The sequence below is a fragment of the Eumetopias jubatus genome, unplaced genomic scaffold (assembly GCF_037043125.1).
Source record: "Eumetopias jubatus isolate StellerSeaLion01/CBP00866 unplaced genomic scaffold, mEumJub1_p1.0 scaffold_1, whole genome shotgun sequence".
NCBI lineage: Eukaryota > Metazoa > Chordata > Mammalia > Carnivora > Otariidae > Eumetopias > Eumetopias jubatus.
Genome location: NW_028274807.1, coordinates 205,826,926 through 205,848,879, shown reverse-complemented (window position 1 = coordinate 205,848,879; position 21,954 = coordinate 205,826,926). Strand labels below are relative to the sequence as shown.

The 21,954-nt window shown below is 45.2% G+C and overlaps 1 protein-coding gene across 1 annotated transcript; it reads right to left on the bottom strand.

Annotated features, from left to right (window-relative positions):
* CALR3 (calreticulin 3) lies at positions 1-21,729 on the bottom strand. The gene is made up of 9 exons (XM_028087219.2): positions 21,622-21,729; positions 21,308-21,409; positions 18,817-19,020; positions 10,791-10,885; positions 7,551-7,739; positions 4,544-4,651; positions 4,330-4,458; positions 3,636-3,728; positions 1-207 (listed from the first exon to the last, which is right to left on the bottom strand). Exons 1-9 carry the CDS (start codon positions 21,710-21,712, stop codon positions 64-66), a joined length of 1,155 nt encoding a protein of 384 aa, XP_027943020.1. The 5' UTR covers positions 21,713-21,729; the 3' UTR covers positions 1-63.
* Between the last annotated feature and the right edge of the window lie 225 nt (positions 21,730-21,954).

Here is a 21,954-nt window from a genome sequence, read left to right as displayed (position 1 = left end):
TTTACATGTAGATTAAAGTAGAAACAAGATTTTACCAGTCATCTTTATCTGGGGTGGGAATGACTAAAGTTCATCCCTCCTGTGAAATCTCTGGAAAGTGTTTTCTTGCCCACCAAACCTGCCCACCAGCTGCTCCTGCTCATCTTCCTCACGGGCTTTCTTCATTTCCTCCTTGGCCTGTATGGCATCCATCTCCCTTTCTGGGCCCTTGGAGAAAGAAACAGAGACATGAGCCTTTAGCCGCTGGGGGTTATGTTTCCAGGGAGTGGACGGAGTGTCCACCTTCAATCTGCTCCTGCCTTCTTGCAAGCCTCCACACTGCCTGGGGGTGGCTTGGAAGAGCCCCCAAGGACGCCAGGCCCTAATCCCTGGAACATGTAAATGTGACCTTCTCTGGGAAAGGGGTCTTTGCAAATATGATTAAGTTAAGCATGTTGAGATGGGAAGATTATCCTGGGCCCTAAATTCCATCACGAGTGTCCTCATAGGAGACGGGCAGAGAGAGATTTGACATACACACAGACACAAGAGGAGAAGACCACGTGCAGACAGAGGCAGAAATTAGAGCCACATGGCCACAAACCAAGGAACACTAGGAGCCACCAGAGGCTGCAAGAGGCAAAGGAAGGATGCTCCCCTAGAGCATTTGGAGGGAGCGTGGCCTTGCTGAGGCCTTGATTTCAGCTCAATGATACTGATTTTGGACTTCTGGCCTCCAGAACAGTGAGATGATAAATTTGTGTTTTAAACCAGCCAGTTTGTGGTAATTTGTTACAATGGCCACAGGAAATAAATACAAACCCCCCCTTCACTTCTTTCTATTCCCAGAGTACCTGGGCCCCTGTCCTTCAAGCAGGGTAGAAGTGAACAGGCAGTGAAAGGAGACTTCTGAGCCTAAGTGAGAAAATCCAGGTACATGGGATCAACAGAAGGGCTAGGAGTGCAGACACATCAAGAAGGTTTCCGTAGTCATTACTGAAAAAGAGTAAGGCTTTGTGGCAGAAATCAGATTCCAAAAGAAATGGTTCACCATCAACAAAATAAAAAGGTAACCTACTGAATGCGAGAAAATATTTGCAAGTCATATCTGATGAGGGATTAATATCCAAAATATATAAAGAACTTCTATAACTTAAAGGCAAAAAAAATCTGATTTTAAAATGGGCAGAGGATCTGAATAGATGTTTTCCAAAGAAGACGTACAGAAGACCAACAGGCAAAGATGCTCAACATCCCTCCTCATCAGGGAAATGCAAATTAAAACCATAATGAGCTATCACTTCACACCTGTTGGAATGGTTAGTATCAAAAAAACACAACGTAACAAGCACTGGCCAAGGATGTAGAGAAGAGAGAAGAGAGATCCTTCGTACACTGCTGGCGGGAATGTAATCACTACAGAAAACTGTATGACACCTCCTCCAAAATTAAAAAATAGCAATACCATATAATCCAGTAATTCCATTTCTGGCTATTTATCTGAAGAACATGAAAACGCTCTCTCAAAAAGGCATCGCGCCCCCCCCCCCGTTTATTGCAGCATTATTTATAATAGCCAAGACATGAGAGCGACCCAATTGTCCATCAACAGATGAATAAAGACAATGTGATATATATGTATGTGTGTGTGTCTAAACACACACACACACACACACACACACACACACACACACAGTGGAATATTACTCAGCCACAAAAAAAGAATGAAATCTTGCCATCTGCAACAACACGGATGGACCTTGAGAGCATTATGCTCAGTGACGTAAGTAAGACAAAGAAAAACAAATACCATATGATCTTACTTTATATGGAATCTTTTTTAAAAAAATGAATTCATAGAAACAGAGAACACATTGATGATGGTTGCCAGAGGCAGGGTGGAGGGGGTGGGTGAAATGGGTGAAGGGGGTCAAAAGGCACAAGCTTCCAGTTATAAAATAAATAAGTCATAGGGATGTCGTGGGCAGCATAGAGAATATAGTAAATAATATTGTAATAACTTCATAGGTGACAGATGGTAGCTAGATTTATCGTGGGAGCACTTCATAATGTATATACATGTTGAATCACTATGTTGTATACCCGAAACTAATATAATACTGTATGCCAACTACACCTCAATTAAAACAATAAAACACAGGCATTTCATAAAACAGGATGTCCAAATGGCCACAAAAGCCCTAAAACAGTGCCAGCCTTCATTTGTCATCGGGGCAACAAAACTAAAACCGGAGATACCACTACACACCTAGAGAAACCCACAATCCCTGCACTGGTGAGGATGGGAGACACCGCAGCCCCTCTGGGGACAGCCCGGCAGTTTCTTATGGGGTTAAACTTCTATTGTAGGACTCAGCTATTCTTGGCTATTTATCCTAGAGAACTAAAAGCATACATCCACACACAAAAACTGTGAGCAGATATTTATAAGAGCTTTGTTCTTATGTCAAAAACTGGAAACAACCCAATTGTCTGTCAGCTGGTGAACAAATAAAACTACTCAGCAGTACGAAGAAACCAACTAGTGACTGATACCCCAACAACATGGATGGATCTCAGACACCTTATGCTTGAGAAGCAGGCTCCAAAAGATGGCACACTAGGGATGTCTGGGTGGCTCAGTCAGTTAAGTGTCTGCCTTCAGTTGGGGTCATGATCCCAGAGTCCTGGGATCGAGTCCTACATCAGGCTCCTTGCTCAGCGGGGAGCCTGTTTCTCCCTCTGCCTGCCACTCCCCCTGCTTGTGCGCTCTCTCTCTTTCTCTCTCTCTGACAAATAAATAAATAAGATCTTAAAAAAAAAAAAAAGACTGCACACTAGATGAATCCATCTATAGGACACTCTGGAAAAGACAAGACAGTAGTGGCAGATACCGGATCAGTGGGGGTCCGGAGTGGGAGAAGGTTTGGCTACAAAGAGCCCCAGGAGACTTTTGGGGGTGGTGACACTCTTCTGCATCTGGATTTCTGTTGGTGGTTTCACAACTGTATTCATTTATCAAAACTCACAGGCCTCTACACCAAAAAAGGGTAAGTCTTACAGTATGTCAATTATACTTCAGGAAATGTGACTTGTAGGCAACTGACACTAATACCCAGCATAGCCAAAGATGCGGCGAAACTGCGACTCTCATCTACTGCCCAAGGGAACAGAAAGTAGGATGACACCTTGAAAACTGTTTGGGTGTGTAAGACCTTGCGATCCAAACTGTCCTCTCCTGGGTACAGGAATGATGCTAGCGGCCTTATTCACAAGGCCCCAAGCTGGAAGCAATCCAAAGCTGCATCAACAGAGAGTGGATACCTACCTTCTGGAATAGTCACACACTAAAAACGAGCTGCTGCCGTATTTGATAATACGAACCTCATAGCACTGCCTGAATGAGTAAATATTGGATGGCTCCACTTATACAAATTTCAAAAGGAGGTCAAATGGATGTATGGTGGTGGTTCCTTTGGGGGCGGGTGGCAGCTGGGAAGGGGCAGGAGGAGGTTCCCAGAACCCCGCTAACATTCTGTATCTTGATCTGGGCGGGATGCTCACTACTGAAAACTCATCAAGCCCTTTCCTATGTGTTAGATTCAAGTACAGAAATAAATGAATAACAAACGAGTAGCTCATTGTGTGCACCGTACCTTTGTTTCCCCCCAAGTAGCCTTGCCAAAATTCTCGGCATACTCTTCATCGTCTGTGATCAGGAAGTTATCAAAGATGGTTCCTGATCTCACCTGTGGAGGAAAATGAGGCCTTTCTTACTGATGTGAGGAATATGGCAGCTTTCTGCCCAGAAACAGTTGTATTTGGCTCAGTGCCGTCACAGTGATCGGCTCTCGACAGGAGCACGTGCTTAAACCCATTTCTAAAACATCCGCTCCCCCCAAGGCATTGGTGCTCAAACTAAGCTGCATACGGGGATCACCAACAATATTTTAGAAACTCCCGATGTCTGGCCTCACCCCTGGGGATGCTGATTTAACTGGTCCCCGGTGCTACCTGGGCAGGGAGACTTGGAAGAGTACCCAAGTGACTCGAGCATTCCACGATGGTTGCCAACCGCTGCCCGAGAACCTTACTGTGCAAAGTAGGCCATGGTCAGCAGCGGCAGCAACACCTAAGCAGAGGAGTGACAGGTTCCCAGGGGGCATGGAGGCAGACAGGAAGTGCCCAGAGGGCAGAGAGGATGTCTGTTTTGTCCACGGCTGTGTGTCTTGGGTCCGGGGCCAGGGGCCAGGCACATAGTAGGAGCTAAGGAGTACCAGCTATGTGAATGAAGGAGTTTAGGCTGAAGCTCAGAGTTCTCAAACTACAGCAAATTAAAAACCACATGACCTGCCAAAGCTCCAGTCCAATGGCACCAATGTTCTCAAATTCAGAGAGGTCGTATTCTGTCAAATAGTTGTTTTTCATCTTCTGGTGGAGCCAAACGTCTTTGTCTATACCCTCTGGTTTTAGGCCGTCCTGCAACAACAAACTCTACGTGGTGGCCCCGAAGGATGCAGGCCGGGGTGGGGAGGGGGCATCGCAAGGAGAAGATGTCACGCACCTGGTACGGAGGCTTCTGCAGCATCGGCCCCTGCCAGTCCCCCTCCAGCTCACTGTTCCAGTCGCTTGGCTTGCTGGCACTGGCATCCAGAAAATGCTTCTCCCAGTCCTAAAATGTGTGTAGGAAAAAAAAAAATTGATTCCCAGATTTGAGAAAAGAAATTCTTAGCTACCAAGAGGCAGGAGCAGGCCTGTGGCCCTGGTTGAAATTCCCCCATCTATTTGGTGGTCAAAGGCCAAGTGCTCGGGGTTCCCAGTCCCACCGAGGGTTTGAGGGCCACACACTGCTGGGATTTTCTCCCTAAGCCTCGGCATGATCGCACCACCCTTCCCAAGCTGGCAAGAGGAACAACAGTGTGCAAAACTCAAAAGAGTGGCTAAAGTTAAATGAGGGGACAAGGGGAACCTGTGTGGCTCAATCGGTTAAGTGGCTAACTCTTGGTTTCAGCTCTGGTCATGATCTCACAGTCCTCGGATCGAGCCCTGAGTTGGGCTCTGTACTCAGAGAGGAGACTGCTTCTCTATCTCCCTCTCCCTCTGCCCCCCTCCCCCAACTCGTGGGCATGCTCGCTCGCTCTCTCTCAAATAAATAAATCAATCTTTAAAAAAAGTGACGAGACAAAAGTGACAATGGCGGCGAGGGGCCACACAGTCACTGCTAGTTAGGTGGTCTGTCCTTCTACACAGCAGCCATAGATGGAATGTTCCAGAGAGAGGCTAGACAACCAAGAAATGTTCCAGGACTTACCTGGGGACTGCTGGGTAGCAGGAGGAAAGCAGTTACATTATATAGACCTTCTATATATATACATATGAACAGTCACACTATACACATATAGACACGCACGTATATCTACACGCACACACACGTGTATAATACATACAAATACACATGCGTACACATACATATGTAATACACACCTATCACATACGTACACACATATCAAACATGTATACTTGTACTCATGTATATACACACATACACATCTCTACATATATATGTGGCTTAGTAGGTGTTGAACAAATATTTGTTGAATAAACGGATGAGGAATAGGTGCTATGGATTAATATTTAGATAAACACTTAAACGCATAAAAGTTGTATACAACGATGCTTTCTCTCTTTTAGAATGACTGAAAAATAGCAACATTTTGCATTTAGACTGTGGCTTTTCCAGGATATGCAACACTTCTCAATGATTGACACACAGGATTTGGTCACCTCTCCTACTGCTTTTTGCCTCCACCCCAACTGGCAACGATGAGCCTGAGCTGCTCTTGTGCTGGGACCAGGAAATGGTTACAATTCAATCCAAGCGGCTAGCTCCTTATGATCGCAAGCAATGAAATCATAATGCCATCATGAACTCATCTGCTGAGGAACTCACACTGAACCAAACATATGGACAAAACACAGCCAGTTTGGAGGCCAGCTTCTGGAAGGTTGATCAGACTTTGTTCTTTTGCTTTACTGATTACATTGTCTATGATGATGTAGTTGATGGTCAGACAGCAGTGCCACGGGTCAGTTTTAAGTTGCCAGAAATTAATTGTAAACACAGTTCAGGGGCGCCTGGGTTGGTGCAGTCGGTTAAGCGACCGACTCTTGGTTTCGCCTCAGGGTCATGATCTCAGGGTCGTGATGGAACCCTGCGTCAGGCTCTGTGTACAGCAGGGAGTCTGCCTCAGATTCTCTCTCTTTCTCCCTCTGCCCCTCCCACTCATGTTCTCTTTCTCTCAAATAAATAAATAAATAAATCTTTAAACACACACACACACACACACACACACACACAGTCCAGTACTTTTAGTTATTATGGCAAAGACAACTGTCTTAAGGTACATGGCTCATGGGTTTGGTGTGGTGTTTGATGTTCAAAACAAAATGTGGCAACAGTAAACATAAACTGAAAACAAAACAAGACAGAAGGTAGCTCATGGTGGGTTGAGTGAAACAGTTGATCCACATCCTAAATCTCAGAATCTGGGAATTCGAGCTTATATTGAGAAAAGGATCTCTGCAGATGTAATCCCGGTAAGGATCTTGAGGCAGATCATTCTGGATTATCCAGGTGGGCCCTAAATCCAAGGGAAAACATCTTTAAAAGAGAGAGAAGAGACATGAGAAGGCCATGTGGAGGCGGACACAGAGATTGATGTCCACCAGCCAAGGGACTCAGGAGGCAACAGAAGCTGGAAGAAACAAGGAAAGGATTGTCCCCTGGATCCTTCAGAGGCAGTGTGATTCTGCCGACACCTGGATTTCTGCCTTCTGCCTTCAAGAACCGTGTGAGAATACATTTCTGTCATCTTAAGCCATCCACCTTGTGGTACCATGTTACGTCAGCCCTAGGAACCTAATGCATAGCCGTTATGATACCGGATTCTTGCTTGTCAGTCACAAGTGTGAAGCTCAAAAAGTACTTTATGTTCAAATTCAGAATAACAAAAAAATCATTTTTATAAAGGTTGTTGATGCATTATCCTTTTTTTAGAAAAAACATTGGTTAAAAAAACCAAAACCTAACTTTCTTTCGTATCAAATATAAAACTCTTTCACAATACCTGGGTGAAGCTGTGTGGCTGGTTTCGGCAGCAAATGCTCCGGGGGGGGGGACACTTTCTTTTTTTTTTTTTTCCCCAGAAAGATCGATTTTTAAATTATTTATTTATTTATCTTAACGGGGAGAGAGAGAGAGAGAGAGAGAGAGAGAGAGAGCACATGCTGGGGGCCAGAGGAAAGGAGCAGAGGGAGAGAGACTCTTAAGCAGGCTCCATGCCCAGTGTGGAGCCCAACGCGGGGCTCAGTCTCAAAATCCTGAGATCATGGCCTGAGCTGAAATCAAGCATCGGACACTCAACGGATTGAGCCACCCAGGAGCCCCCGGGAAGGACACTTTGCGATAATGTTGACATCATGATGACCAGCCGCGCAGCAATCCCACAGGACCCGGGTACTTATAAACTTCACTGACACCCTCTCCAGACTTGTTTGGGAAAAATCCACACCTGGGATTTGTCACCTTCAGCCTGGTCCCAATCCTTGGACTCTGCGGAGGACTTCTCCATCTTCTTAAGTGACGTTAAGTTCCAGTCATACTCGATGTCGCCAGATTCAATTGACTGACCATCAATCTTCACTTCGTAAGTGAGGTCTGGTCTTAAAATCAGAGCATAGAGGTGTGTAAAGCCATCAACCTGCACGTTTTAAGGGGAGAAAGAATAATGATGAGACCCCTGACGTTTCAGGACAGGTCTATAGACATGGTTTAAGTCTTCAAAGCCTTGGGCGCCTGGGTGGCTCAGTCGGTTAAGCGACTGCCTTCGGCTCAGGCCATGATCCCGGAGTCCCGGGATCGAATCCCGCATCGGGCTCCCTGCTCGGCAGGGAGCCTGCTTCTCCCTGTCACCCTCCCCCCTCTCATGTACTCTCTCTCTCTCATTCTCGCTCTCTCAAATAAATAAATCTTTAAAAAAAAAAAAGTCTTCAAAGCCTTGTTATAGATACCAAGGAGAGAGGTTCTAGGGACAGGCGTTGACTTGACTAAAAAAAAATGTGTCCTAAAGAAGAAGTCTCCCCTTTGTACAGACCTTCCTCACTACCAAGCAGACGTGAGTGGCTGACTTCCTTTTCTGTAGACAGCGGCTCCCACCTAGACCCCCACAGGTGCTAATGACAGGGTGGTGGGTGTAAACCAAGGGACCACTGCTCTGTTTGATTAATGAAAAGTTATGTGGAAAACAACTTCCTGTTCTGTACTCTGAAAGATAGCAAATGAAGCCCAGTCTATTTTTCAACACAGGGGAGAACTTTCTAATGTTCTGAGCTGTCCAACGATTTAAGCTCAGCGAGGGCAGGCCTGGTGTCTCTCTTGGTCATAGGTAAGGGCCCAGGCCGGACACAAGGGAAGCACTCAGCAAGCATTCAATAAGTAAGAGATGGAAGGTGGACAGTGGGTGCTGGGGAGGTTGGGGGTGCCCAGGATGTGCCTGCCTGCCTGCCGGCAGCAGGGGAGACTCACGCACCAGGCTCCAGCAGCGTTCAGTTCTCAAAGTGGGGCTGGGCAGGATCAGTGTCGTTGGGGAAATGTCTGGGAAATGTCAGTTCCCAGGTCAGCCTGACCTGCTGTACCTGCACGTGGGTGGACCTTCCAGAGATGCTGATGCTCGGTACTCAGGTTTGGGAACCCCTGCCCCAGTATCTTAAAGGCTCTGTCAGGAGGATCCTCCCTCTGCTAAGAGCCAAAGGTAAAAGCTTCTTCAGTACCCCTCTGCTCTGCCCTGAGGGACAGGTCGCTGCTGTCCATGGCCGATGGCTCTGTGTCCCTCTCAACCTCCGTAGTTTGCTGGGACAGCTGAGTACACACTTCTCCCAATGCTGTCTCCCTGCTCTCTGCCCATCTTTGTCTCCACTCACCTTTCCTAATTTCGACTTTGGGCTCACTGGCCAGCTTGTTGGTACCTTCCCGGATTTAACCACAAGTGCAGAGCCTCCTGAGGGATAACATCCACTCCCACACATATGCAATGGATCCAAACCGGGATCTTTAATCCCAATCATTGGCCTGAGCTTCAGACCACAGTTTCCAACAACTTTCTGGACACCTCTATCTGGATGTCTGCCAGGATTTCACAACCAACAGTTCCAAACAGTTCCCGAGTGTTCCCTGGCCTCCTTACTGGCCTTTGCTTTTGCTGCTGATTAATAGCAGTGCTGCTGAGAGTCACGGTCCACATCCCCAGTACTCACTTTCCAAACATTGTGAAGTCCTCTGGGTCCCACCCCTGAATTATCTGTCAAAACGGTCCCCTGTTCTGCATTCCACTGAAGCCTTGGCCTAACAATCTCACCCTTCTCCCTGCCTACTGATCACCTGTCCCTCCACCCCTCCTCCCCAGAGCATCCGGGGTATTTTTCTAACATGCAGATCCGACCCCCTCCCTGCAGACCCCCAAGGGCTGACCACTGCCTGTAGGGGAGGTGCCCAGCTGTTCCTTCACAGCATCACCGAATGGATCAGACCCCCTGGAGACAGCTTCTCCTCACTGGGAAGGCTGGAATGCCCGACTACCTGCTGTGAGTCAGTGCTCCTTCAACAGAAGCATTTTATTTTTCTAGCAGGTTGCAGAAATAGCGCACGTCTGAGAGCGTCATCAGCCTGAAGGTGCCACTCAACCCGCCCCCGCCCCCCCAGGCTTGCTGACCTGAGTGGATCATGCTTTATCTCACCTGCCCAGCATGGTCCTGGTCGGACTTCACAGCCTCCGTTAGTATCACCCCTCCTCTCTCCTCCACACCTGATGCCCAAGTGAACAATTTCTTGGGAATCAGGTATAAAACCTGTGCACTAAGGCTTGGATTTCGAGTTCTCCCTTACCCCGCCCCCCCAGGAGGGATGTCAGGCCTCTCCGTGTAGAGGGGACCAGATGATCCTTTGCAGTCACCAAGTCAGTGGGTGGGAACCACGTTGTTGATGGAGACTCACTGGAGCTTTGTGGGGTGACTGAACACCCCCCAGCTTGGGTCAGGACCCTTCCCCTCCATGCTATCAATGTGCTCTCAAAATGCACTCCAGCCTCCTGCCCACATTCGCCCAGATTTGTGGAGGCCTCCCATGTTGGAGCTCTGGGCACTGGGGGTGCCCCAGGGGACAGGTCCCTGCTTCCTGGCCACTACATTCAAATGGAGGGGGTGCTTCGGGGAGTGCACCTCCCTTCCATGGGCCCAGGGCCAGGGACTTGATGCAAGCTGTTATCTTTGGAGAAGCCCCGGGCTGGGCCGTGGAGTTATAAGGTGAGACCCAAGGCAGAAAGTGTTATTGTCACAGGATCCGTGGGTAGAAGGTAATAAAGTACGCTTTCATTTCAGAAACATTCCCATTTCTAAATGTTTTGGTGTTTTGAAGATTAATTTCTCCAGGATGGTTTTTTTTTCCCCCCATTCCTTAGTGAGGAGGACTACAGCTGAAATGTGACTATACCGTTAGAACCCTACAAGGCAAATTATAGTGCAGCTCACAGTAAAAAGTGAGTCTACCTTCCTGATGGGTACAAACCTCAGCAAACAAGCCAACGGGGTATGTAAGTATCTCTAATGAGCCTGCTAAACCGGAAACCAGGGGCAGGGAGTGTCTTGCTAAGATCCATCTCCGGCTCAATTAAATATTTTAAGATCAAAACTATTTTCTCTAAATTTAGGTTATCAGGAAGAGTTAACACAATTGCAGATTTGAATACAAAAGCATTTACCTTACACCTGATTGATTTCTTGTTTGAGTGATACTGATTCTTGAAATGTAAAATAACATGAACTTTCTTGATATCAAATCCACAAATATCGGGTCCTACAAAAAAAAAAAAAAAAGAGCTGTTCTCAATTTCCTTCTCTAATGCGTCACCACAGGAAACCCCCAGCCATTCCTCTGAAATAACATACGAGGACCGGAAGCTTACATGTGCAGGAATAACCAGACTTTGGTGTGGATACTGAAATGGACAGCGACAGCCTTCAGGTTACTTCTCTGGTCACTGCAGCTACTCAAGCCTAAGGCAACACTTGAGTAAGAAAGTAGATTTAACAGTCTAGGAAGTGTCCCTGACGTGCTGCCTGAGGCTTAGGCTCTCTCTGAAGCTCCGAGATGCCCTGTGCCCTGGGATTCTAGGTCTTATTCACTATGCTGAGACATATTTAATACAGCAAAGCTCAGTATTTGTTATTATCATGTCCCAACACACACACACATATTCAGATTAAGGGTTTCTGAATATACTAAACAAGGTTTGCAGGAGGAATCTGGAAAACTTGTCAAAACTTCCGAGGATATTTGGAATTACCCCGCTGCTGCTTTCTTGACCTTAAGCCTTAGGAATGTACTAGAGCATCCAGGTGTCTTTCTGTCTCAAATAAAATTTCACCACATCCACTGACCCGGGGCTGCACCAACCCCTGGGGATTCTGTGAGGCTGTGTAAACACAAGCAGATGACTCCGATTTTTTTTTTTTTTCTAGAACTTGCAGTGATGAACCTTCAGAATTAAAAGAGAGATCCAGGCTGCACATAATTACTTAAAGGACAGTATCAATTTGCCAGAGTGGATGTGACATTGAACTTGAAGTGGCATCCTGAGGGACCAACAGAAAACACCATGTCTACCTCCCCGAGTTCTCAGAGTACGCTTGTTTGTGTAATTTCCTTTTTTTCTTATCACTGGAAAACATTCCAGTTCAATTTTTAAAACAAAAGGTATGGTATGTGAACTATTTGTATGAAAGCCTACTACCTGGGGATTAAAACATGAAATTTTTCCTTCAAAACTGGTCAGAATTTCCCTATTTCTAAGCACCTACATGTTTTAAATATTAAATTAATCTTCAGAACATGCCCAGACATGACCGGAAAATCTGGACATTTTCCATTAACAGTGATCATAAAATATTTATGCACATAATGTATTTTTATGAGGAAATGGGGTAGACAGAAGGGCTCAAAACAGGCTGACCTGCCTTTGGGCTAGGAAGTTTAATCTTTGCGAGCCTTAAGGTTTTGTTTTGGTTTTTCTTTTGAGATTATTTGTTTGAGAGATTGAGTGCAGAGAGAGAGAGAACAAACAGGGGGAGGGTCAGAGGGAGAGGAAGCAGCAGACTCCCCACTGAGCAGGGAGCCTGACACAGGGCTCCATCCCAGGACCCCAAGACCATGCCCTGAGCCCAAGGCAGACGCTTAACTGCTTAACCGACTGAGCCACGCAGCCCCCTCTCCCCGAGCCTCAGTTTTTTGTTTTGTTTTTTTTTAAGATTTCATTTATTTATTTGATAGAGACAGAGAGAGCGAGCATGAGCAGAGAGAGGGAGAAGCAGACTCCCCGCTGAGCAGGGAGCCCGAAGCGAAGCGGGGCTCAATCCCAGGATCCTGAGATCATGACCTGAGTCAAAGGCAGATGCCTAACTGACTGAGCCACCCAGACTCCTGCCTCAGTTTTTTTATTTGCAAAATGGAAGCTGTGTTACCGGTTTCCTGGGTTTTTAAACATAATCTAAGACTGCATTTGAAAGGCCCGTGGCAATGGCCTTATCTCTCTCCTCCCCTTCAACATCACAAGCCTTAGCAAGCTGCTCTCATACCAAAGGCTAGAGCTGAGGCATCACAGGGAAGTGTTCTAACAGTGACACAGTGGGTTTAAGTAAAATGTAACTGAATTAAAAGCAAAAATAATGCAGATAATTTACTTGGGTTTCTTTTTTCCTCCAAAGTATGCTGCTACACAATTTAGATGTAGCAGACATGCTATATATATTTAAAAGATGGGGATTCTGGCTAGGATTTATGGTGATTTTGTTTACCAAACCTAACTACATGAAAGATTTGTGAAATCATCTCTGATTCGGGGTGCCTGGGTGGCTCAGTTGGTTAGGCGACTGCCTTCGGCTCAGGTCATGATCCTGGAGTCCCAGGATCGAGTCCCACATCGGGCTCCCTGCTCAGCAGGGAGTCTGCTTCTCCCTCTGATCCTACCCCCTCTCATGTGCTCTCTCTCTCTCTCTCATGCTCTCTCTCTCAAATAAATAAATAAAATTAAAAAAAAAAAAAGAAAAAGAAATCGTCTCTGATTCAACAGGTAATATGTTTTTTTGCCAGATATCTCTGCCATCCCATTTTAAGAGAATAATAACCCAAACCAAGCCATTTTAATTTCCTTTTTAATCAAAATAAAGACTTTCTCCATTCCAGATTTTAAATTCAAGAGGAAATGGGAGGCATGGCAAAGTAGAGGGAGTGGGGAGGGGTTGGGGACTGTGCAGTTGGTGGAAACTTTGCATCTGTGTAATGCGGTGGCCTTGGAGAAGTCACCTTACCCTCTGAGACAAGGCAGGATTACATTCAAATCCAATAAATAATCTAATATCTATTCTCTCTACTTTTTTTTTTTTTAAGATTTTATATATTTGTTGGAGAGAGAGAGTACACAAGCAGGCGGAGGGGCAGAGGGAGAGGGAGAAGCAGGCTCCCCGCTGAGCAGGGAGCCCAATGCAGGACTTGATCCCAGGGCCCTGGGATTATGACCTGAGCCCAGGGCAGATGCTTAACTGACTGAGCCACCCAGGCGCCCCTATTCTCTCTACTTCTGTGTAACACTATGACCAGCGGTGTATACAAACATGAGAATGGCATAACAGGTGTCCGAAGCCTGATGCTGATCATGATAAATTCAGAGATAAGCATATAAATACTATGACAGAGGGCGCCTGGGTGGCTCTTGTGCTTGTGCTCTCTTTCTGTCAAATAAATAAATAAAATCTTAAAAAAAAAAAAAAAGAAAGAAAAACCATGACAGAGAAAACTTCTGCAAGACATCCATATCACGGGGCACCTGGGTGGCTCAGTTGGTTAAGCGACTGCCTTCAGCTCAGGTCATGATCCTGGAGTCCCGGGATCGAGTCCCGCATCGGGCTCCCTGCTCAGCGGGGAGTCTGCTTCTCCCTCTGACCCTCCCCTCTCTCATGCTCTCTCTCATTCTCTCTCTCAAATAAATAAATAAAATCTTTAAAAAAAAAGACATCCACATCACAAGAGAAAAGAATTTTTTTTTAAAGATTTTATTTATTTGACAGAGAGAGAGAGACAGCGAGAGCAGGAACACAAGCAGGGGGAGTGGGAGAAGGAAAAGCAGGCTTCCCGCCGAGCAGGGAGCCCAATGTGGGGCTCGATCCCAGGACCCTGGGATCATGACCTGAGCAGAAGGCAGACGCTTAACGACGGAGTCACCCAGGCGCCCAAGAGAAAAGAATTTAAAAAAACCATTCCTCAAATTTGAATTACCGGTGGATATTTTAAAACTACCTTTCCACTGACTTTTTTCACTTATTTTATTTTATTTTTTTAAAGACTTTATTTATTTGACAGAGAGAGACACAGCGAGAGAGGGAACACAAGCAGGGGGAGTAGGAGAGGGAGAAGCAGGCTTCCCGCGGAGCAGGGAGCCAGATGCGGGGCTCGATCCCAGGACCCTGGGATCATGACCTGAGCCGAAGGCAGACGCTTCACGACTGAGCCACCCAGGCGCCCCTTTTCACTTTTTTTAAAACTCCCCATTTGTGTTCCCTCTTTCACTGTCTCTCTGTCAAATAAATGAATGAAATCTTAAAAAAAAAAAAAAGATTTATTCATTCATTTGAGGGAGAGAGAGAGAGCATGCAAGTGGGGGAAGGGACAGAGGAAGAGGGAGTGAGAGAATCCCCAAACAGACTCCCTGCTGAGTGCTGAGCCCAAAACGGGGCTCCATCCTAGGACCCTGAGATCATGACCTGAGCTGAAATCAAGAGTTGGGTGCCCAACCAACTGAGCCACCGAGGCACCCCTTGGTCTTCTTTTTTGAGACTGTTTTGGCTATTCAGGGTCCCTTGAGAGTCCATATGAATTTTAGAATGGGTATTTTCATTTCTGCAAAAAAAAAATCATTGAAATTTTAATAGAAATTAGATTGAATCTGTATATTGCTTTAGAATCTGTAGGTTGCTTTTTCTAGTGTTAACACTCTAACACTATTGAGTCTTCCAATCCATGAACATGGGATATGTTTTCATTCAGTTATGTCTTAATTTCCTTCAGCAATACTTTGTTGTTATCACTGTACACGTCTTTCACCCCCTTGCTCAATTCCCAAGTATTTTACTCTCTTGGATGCTATTATAAATGGAATTGTATTTGTAATTTCACTTTCAGATTGTTCATTGTTCATATACAGGGATGCAACTGTTTTTGTGTGTGTGTGTGTGTTGACTTTGTATCCTGCTACTTTGCTGAATTCATTCATTAGTTCTAATAGTTTGTGGGTGTGTGTGCAATCTCTATGAACTTCTATGTATACGATCATATCATCTGCAAAGGAAGACAGAAAATGATCTTTGGATGACTTGCATTTATTTTGCTTGCCTAATTGCTCTGGCTAGGACCTCTAGTACTATGTTGAATAGAAGTGGTGAGAGTGGGCATCCTTGCCTTGTTTCTGATCTTACAGGAAAAGTTTTGTCTTTCACCATCATGTTTGCTGTGGGTTTTTCATAGACAGCTTTTATGTTGAAGTAGTTTCCTGCTATTCCTGGTTTGTCAACTGTTTTTATCTTGAAATGATAGAATTTGTGATGATCACGTGTTTTTCTTTCATTCTGTTGATGTATCATATAATATTGACTGATTTTCGTATTTCAGATTCTTTTTTTTTAAGATTTTATTTATTTATTTGAGAGAATGAGATAGAGAGCACGAGAGGGGGGAAGGTCAGAGGGAGAAGCAGACTCCCCGCTGAGCGGGGAGCCCGATGTGGGACTCGATCCTGGGACTCCAGGATCATGACCTGAACTGAAGGCAGTCGCTTAACCAACTGAGCCACCCAGGCGCCCTGATTTTCGTATTTCAAATCATCCTTGCAGACCAGGAAGAAATGCCACTTGGTCATAGTGTATAATCCTTTTTAATATGCTGAATTCTTTTTGTTAGTTTTTTGTCGAGATTTTTGCATCAGTGTCCATAAAGATATTGTTCCGTAGTTTTCTTTTCTTGCAGTGTCTGGCTTTGGTGTCAAGATAATGCTGGCTTCATAGAATGAGTTGGGAAATACACACTCCCTCCTCTTCAATTCTTTTCGTAAAGTTTGAAAAGGGTTGGTATTAGTTCTTTAAATGTTTCGTAGAATTCATGAGAGATTCAGCAGATTCAGGACTTTTCGTTGTTTGGAGAGTTTGGCTTACTGCTCTCTTTACTATTTATAGATCTCTTTAGATTTTCAATTTTTCACGACTGAGTCTTGGTGGGCTTTGTGTTTCTAGGAATTTGTCCATTTCATCAAGGTTATCCAATTTGGGGGTGTATAACCGTTCTTAGTATTGTTTTATAATTCTTTTTTTCTGTAGAATTGGTAGTAACATCCCATTTCTGGTTTTAGTAATTTGAGTCTTCTTTGTCCATTTAGCTAAAGGTTTTGTCAATTTTCTTGATCTTTTTGGAGAACCAACTTTTGCTTTCATTGATTTTCTCTGTTGTTTTCTACTCATGATTTCATTTATCTCTGCTCTAATCTTTGTTATCCCTGTCCATGTCTCCCTTCAATTCTACCAGTGTTTGTTTCATATATTTTGATGTTCATTAGGTGTGTAAACGTTTATAATTGTTACATCTTCTTGCTATATTGACCTTGTTACTAATATGTAATATCCTTTGTCTCTTATAACCTTTTTTATTTAAGATACTTAGGTTTTTTTTAAAAGATTTTTATTTATTCATGAGAGACACACACACACAGAGAGAGAGAGAGAGAGAGAGAGAGAGAGAGAGAGAGAGGCAGAGGGAGAAGCAGGCTCCCAAGGAGCAGGGAGCCCGATGCGGGACTCGATCCCAGGACGCTGGGATCATGACCTGAGCCGAAGGCAGACGCTTAACCATCTGAGCCACCCAGGCGCCCCTAACCTTTTTTATTTAGTTAAAATCTATTTTGTTTGATATTAATATAGCCACCCTGCTCTCTTTTGGGGGCTATTTGCCTGTAATATCTTCTCCCTTCCTTTCACTTTCAACCTGTGTCTTTGGATCTCAAGTAAGTCTTTTGTAGATAGCATATAGGTGGATCGTGTGTTTTTATCCATTCTGCCAATCTCTATCTTTTGACTGGAGAGTTTAATCCATTTACATTTAAAGTAATTACTGATAAGAGGGGACTCACTTCTGTCACTCTATTTGTTCTCTATATGCCCTCCAGCTTTTTTGTCCCTCATTTCCTACAGTGCTGTCTTTTGTTTTTAGTTTTTTGCAGGGAAGTGTTTAAATTCCTTTTCAATTTCCTTTTGTGCATATTCTATAGCTATTGTCTTTGAGGCTACCATGGGGATTACATTTAACAGCCTAAAGTTATAAGACTCTAATGTGAATTTATACTAGTTTAACTTCAATAACACACAAAAGTCTGTTCACCTCTTTGTCTGCACCTCTGCGATAAGAAACAGCAATGAGCAATCAGAGCTCAGATCCCTGATATTTGGAGGACAGAGTCCTTTTTGACCAGCCTCTCTGTGGCAAGCTGTGTGTGGGCTACTCCAGGGGCACATACATAGCTGTCTGCCTTGTGGCTTGAAGTGGGGGCTGGGTACATCTACTGCGGTAAGAGCCGAAATTAACCAAAATTAACCTTCCCATTCTTTCCCTGGAAGAGGCAATCCTTCCATAGACTTCAGAGTTCCAAGACAGTTACATCAGATTCTGTTGTTAGGATTGTTGTCTAGGTGGGGAGATGGATTCCTGGCACTTCCTACTCCATTTTCCCAGAATCCTCTTCATTCTGAAAGCTTTTTGAATCCACACCCTTCAGTTATGTCTAGTTCCTATGGCCCAATGTGGTCCCATCCCGATTCTCGCACAACTTTTAATCAATTACTCCTGTTATCAGGAGATTATTTAAAGTGTTCCAGGAGTCAGCAGGAGCTAGACAGGAAACATTTTGGCCTTCCTATCATTTTCATGCCTCAAAAATATTATCCTTCTGTTTTTTTTCGTTCAATCATTAAAAATGTTAAAACCAATTCTCAGCTCATAGGGCATAACAAACATAGGCTGTGGGCTGATGTGGCCCTTGGCCAAGGTCTGCTGACTCCTGATATATTCCAAGTACTTGGGGCTACATTAATGTTGAATAAATAACTTTCTCAAAAGTACAATAGGGAGCGCCAGGGTGGCTCAGTCAGTTAAGCGGCTGACTTGATTTCAGCTCGGGTCATGGTCTCAGGGTCCTGGGATTGAGTTCCACGTCCAGCTCCACACTCAGTGGGGAGTCTGCTTCAGGATTCTCTCTCTCTCTTTGCCCCTCTCCCCCATTCACTCACACACACTCTCTCTCTCTCTAAAATAAATAAATCTTTATTTATTTATTCATTTGACAGAGCGAAAGAGCACAAGCAGGGGGAGCAGCAGAGGGAGAGGAAGAAGCAGGCCCCCTTCCGAGCAGGGAGCCTGATGCGGGACTCGATCCCAGGACCCTGGGATCATGACCTGAGCCGAAGGCAGATGCTTAACCATCTGAGCCACCCAGGTGCCCAATAAATCTTTTTTTTTTTTTTTAAGGTACAATAGAATGGTACAGTTGCCTTTTTACATTAATTAGTTTAAACAGTACTAAAAACCTTTGGTCAGATATACTCAATACTACTATTTTGGCAAAGTCTTAGAGGATTCTATGAAGTGGAAGGATTCAAAGTCCCCAGAAATGGTTGTTTTGTACTATCTAAACTCACCAAACATAATATAGTACTGGGATTTTCCATTCAGGTTCTTCTGATCCACGTCTGCAGGGAAGACCTTAATGTAGCCCCCTCCACAGTCCATCTTCTGCTCATGTTTCACTGTGTACTGAATGACCAGAGTCTTCCCTTTATTGCTAAATGGTTTGAATCGTGCAGAGATGGCATAGAATCGGCCATTTTGAGTGGTTTGCAGACCTTTAAACAAACAAACAAAAAAAAAACACTCATGAAGGATTAGGTACGACACTGTGCTCAGTGCCGCAGGGAATTAAATGGCTGTCCTTCTCCCACACCCAGTAATAACGACTTATGTCAACCCAGAGCCTAAAACACATTTTTACAATAACACATGACAGGCATTCCACTAACAGGCTCTCTGCTGCCACAGAATTTTCCACGCTCAGGTGTTTTTGTGCTCAATATACCACTGTCATGTCCTAAGTTACAAAAATACTTCGGCTTTAAATGACAAACTTGCAACCTAATTATGGATAAAAAGTTAATTTTGCTTCGAGTCATCTTCCAAAGAAAGTGTAGGGAATATACAATAAAGCTTGTGTAGCAACTTAATTAAAAAACAGAGCATCCTACATCTTTTCTTTAATTTGAATCTTAAAATAGTTGCCTAAGACACACCACCATGGATGGAGGACAGAGCGCTGTCCTGTAAAAATGTGCTTCACTGCACAGGATGTGCTGGCCCGAACTGTCCTCTTTTTAAAGATACCACCCTTTTGTCACATGAATCATCTTGTATCTTATAAGTTTAGGTGTTCACTTTTAAGACTAAACTCCCCTTTTTCAGTAGCCACAGGCTCTGTACCAAATCCTTACCTTATATTGGAGTATAAGACAAACTTGAAAACAGAGGCAGTCTTACTATAACCTAGTCTTCCTTGCTCCACATTCCTGCCCCCATACCTGCCAATGCTGAGATCCATCATAAATGCACTTGGCATTTTCATTTTCTATCAGTATGTCCAAGCCTGAACTCATGGCTAACCGCTCACTACCACACTCATCTCTCTCTTCCATTCTCTGCACCCCCACCCTTCCCTTTCTCAAAGAATTCATAGGCTCATCCCCACCCCCCCGCCACTTCCTTACCAACCAGGCAATTCCTAAGGCCAAGATTCACCACCTCCCTCTCTCTCACCACCCTCCTCAGCCACCCCCATCATCTCTCACCACTTCCCATCTCTGTCCGACTAAATTCTATTTATCTTTCCATCCACCACTTCGGTGTGATGGTCCTGGGAGACCACAATGAAAGGGGCCAAATTAACTGGTATCCCCAGTGCCTCGCCCATGTGTGCTTTCAATAGATGTGTGCTGGAGTGAATGAAACACAGAGTCTCGGGATCCCAGACTGGAAGACGAAACGACACTGTGGGGGAAAAACCCAAATGACTCTAAGTGGACACCCCTATCCTTGGACAAGCTTGATGGAACCACCTGTTAATTTCACTCTACTTTTGTCCTATGGGCCGAATATTGACCAACTCATGGAGTCAACATGTAACTTAGAAAACAATGCATATATAGTAGAAAACTGGAAGCTGCCAACAGCTTGGAGTAACAGAGCCAAGATGGAGGTTGAGCGGAAGGCTGATGAAGAGGGAAAGTTTTCATCTAAATCAGGTGTCTGCAAACCTTTTCTGCAAAGCCAGAGAACAAATATTTTAGACTTTGTGGGCCATATGGTCTCTGTCCCAACTTACTGCCTTTGCAGCATGAAAAAAGCCATAGCTCTATGTAAATGAATGGGCATGGCTGTGTTCCATAAATACTTTACTTATGGACACTGAAATTTCATATATTTCACTGAATTTTATATAATTTTCCTATGACGCAAAATACTATTCCCCTTTTGATTTCCCCCCAACAATTAAAAAATGTAAAAATCATTCTTATCTCACCAGTTGTGCAAAAAACAGGTGGTAAGCGAGTTGTGGTGTGTTCATCTTTTATCATCAGGATTGAGAAGACAGAAGTCATCCTCGGCACCAGGAGGGTACTGACTTGGGGGGGGTGGGTGGAGGGCGCAAGGGGGACCTCTGAAAATGTTCCCTATCTTGACCAGGGTGTACAGATGTAAACACTCATCTTTCTGTACCCCTAAGATCTATGCACCTGACAACACGTACCTTTTATCCTCATTTTTTTCTTCTTAGAGTGAAAACAAAAATGAGAAATATCCCCTAACTTTCTTCCCTTTGCAGGTCAAAGATCTGGGGTCTCCAAACTCATGCGACTAGTTGGTATACAATGGGGCAATCTTGGGCAAGTAAAGAAAGGAAAGAAAAAGTAAGGCCAGACCTTATTCAAGCCTTCCTTAGTTTCCCCACCAGTGAAACAGCTTTTTTAGAGGTGTTGGGGTGTGCCACACCACACCTACCTTGCAAGGTTGCTATGGTGGTGGTGGGGGGGGGGGGCGGCTGTGTGACACTTAGCTCGATTTCCTCACCATTCCTACACTAACCTTTGTCTTTCTCTTTATGACCATAAAATTTCCCCGACGAGAGTCTAAAATGCCCAAATTGAGAGTCATTGGTGGACTGCACCCATCGGTTCCTCCAGCGTTCTGTGGGGGAAAACAACACGGGTTAGGGCTGAAACTTCATTTGAGTCATGGAGGGTGTGTGTGGGGGGGTGGGGTTAGGAGGGGGAGGCTCGGGGCTTCGAGGCTTCGCCACCCCGATCCCGCGGCAAATGAACCGGAGCAATGTTGACTCGGACTGTTTGGCTGGGCAGCTTACGCCCCCCACTCCACCACCACGGGCGTCGCCTCTTCACCTCCGTCTAAAAATTCCTCTTGGAAGTAGACCGTGGCTAGCGCCACTCTCAGCATGCAGACCACCCAAAGCGGAACGCGAGCCACAGCCATGGAAGGCGCGCTGCGCTTCTCGTAACCGCCCCTTTGCTCCCAGAGGTCCCCGCGGCGTGCCGGGCCGGCCCAAAACTACAACTCCCGTCACACCTCGCGATTGTGACCTGAGGCACCATTGGCCCCCAGCGCGCAGTGCACGCCGGGCCCGTCCCGGCACTACCACTCCCATGACGCACCGCGATAGTGACCTGGTGCCCCATTGGTCCCCTGAGCGCGGCGCGCGCCGGGGTATGTAGTCT

Excerpts from the sequence above, each read along its gene's own strand:
- CALR3 (XM_028087219.2), bottom strand. The coding sequence starts at position 21,712 with ATGGCTGTGGCTCGCGTTCCGCTTTGGGTGGTCTGCATGCTGAGAGTG. Across the intron at positions 19,021-21,307 it reads TCATAAAGAGAAAGACAAAG|GTCTGCAAACCACTCAAAAT; the intron begins GTTAGTGTAGGA and ends GTTTGTTTAAAG. Across the intron at positions 3,729-4,329 it reads TTGGACTGGAGCTTTGGCAG|GTGAGATCAGGAACCATCTT; the intron begins GTCATGTGGTTT and ends TTTCCTCCACAG.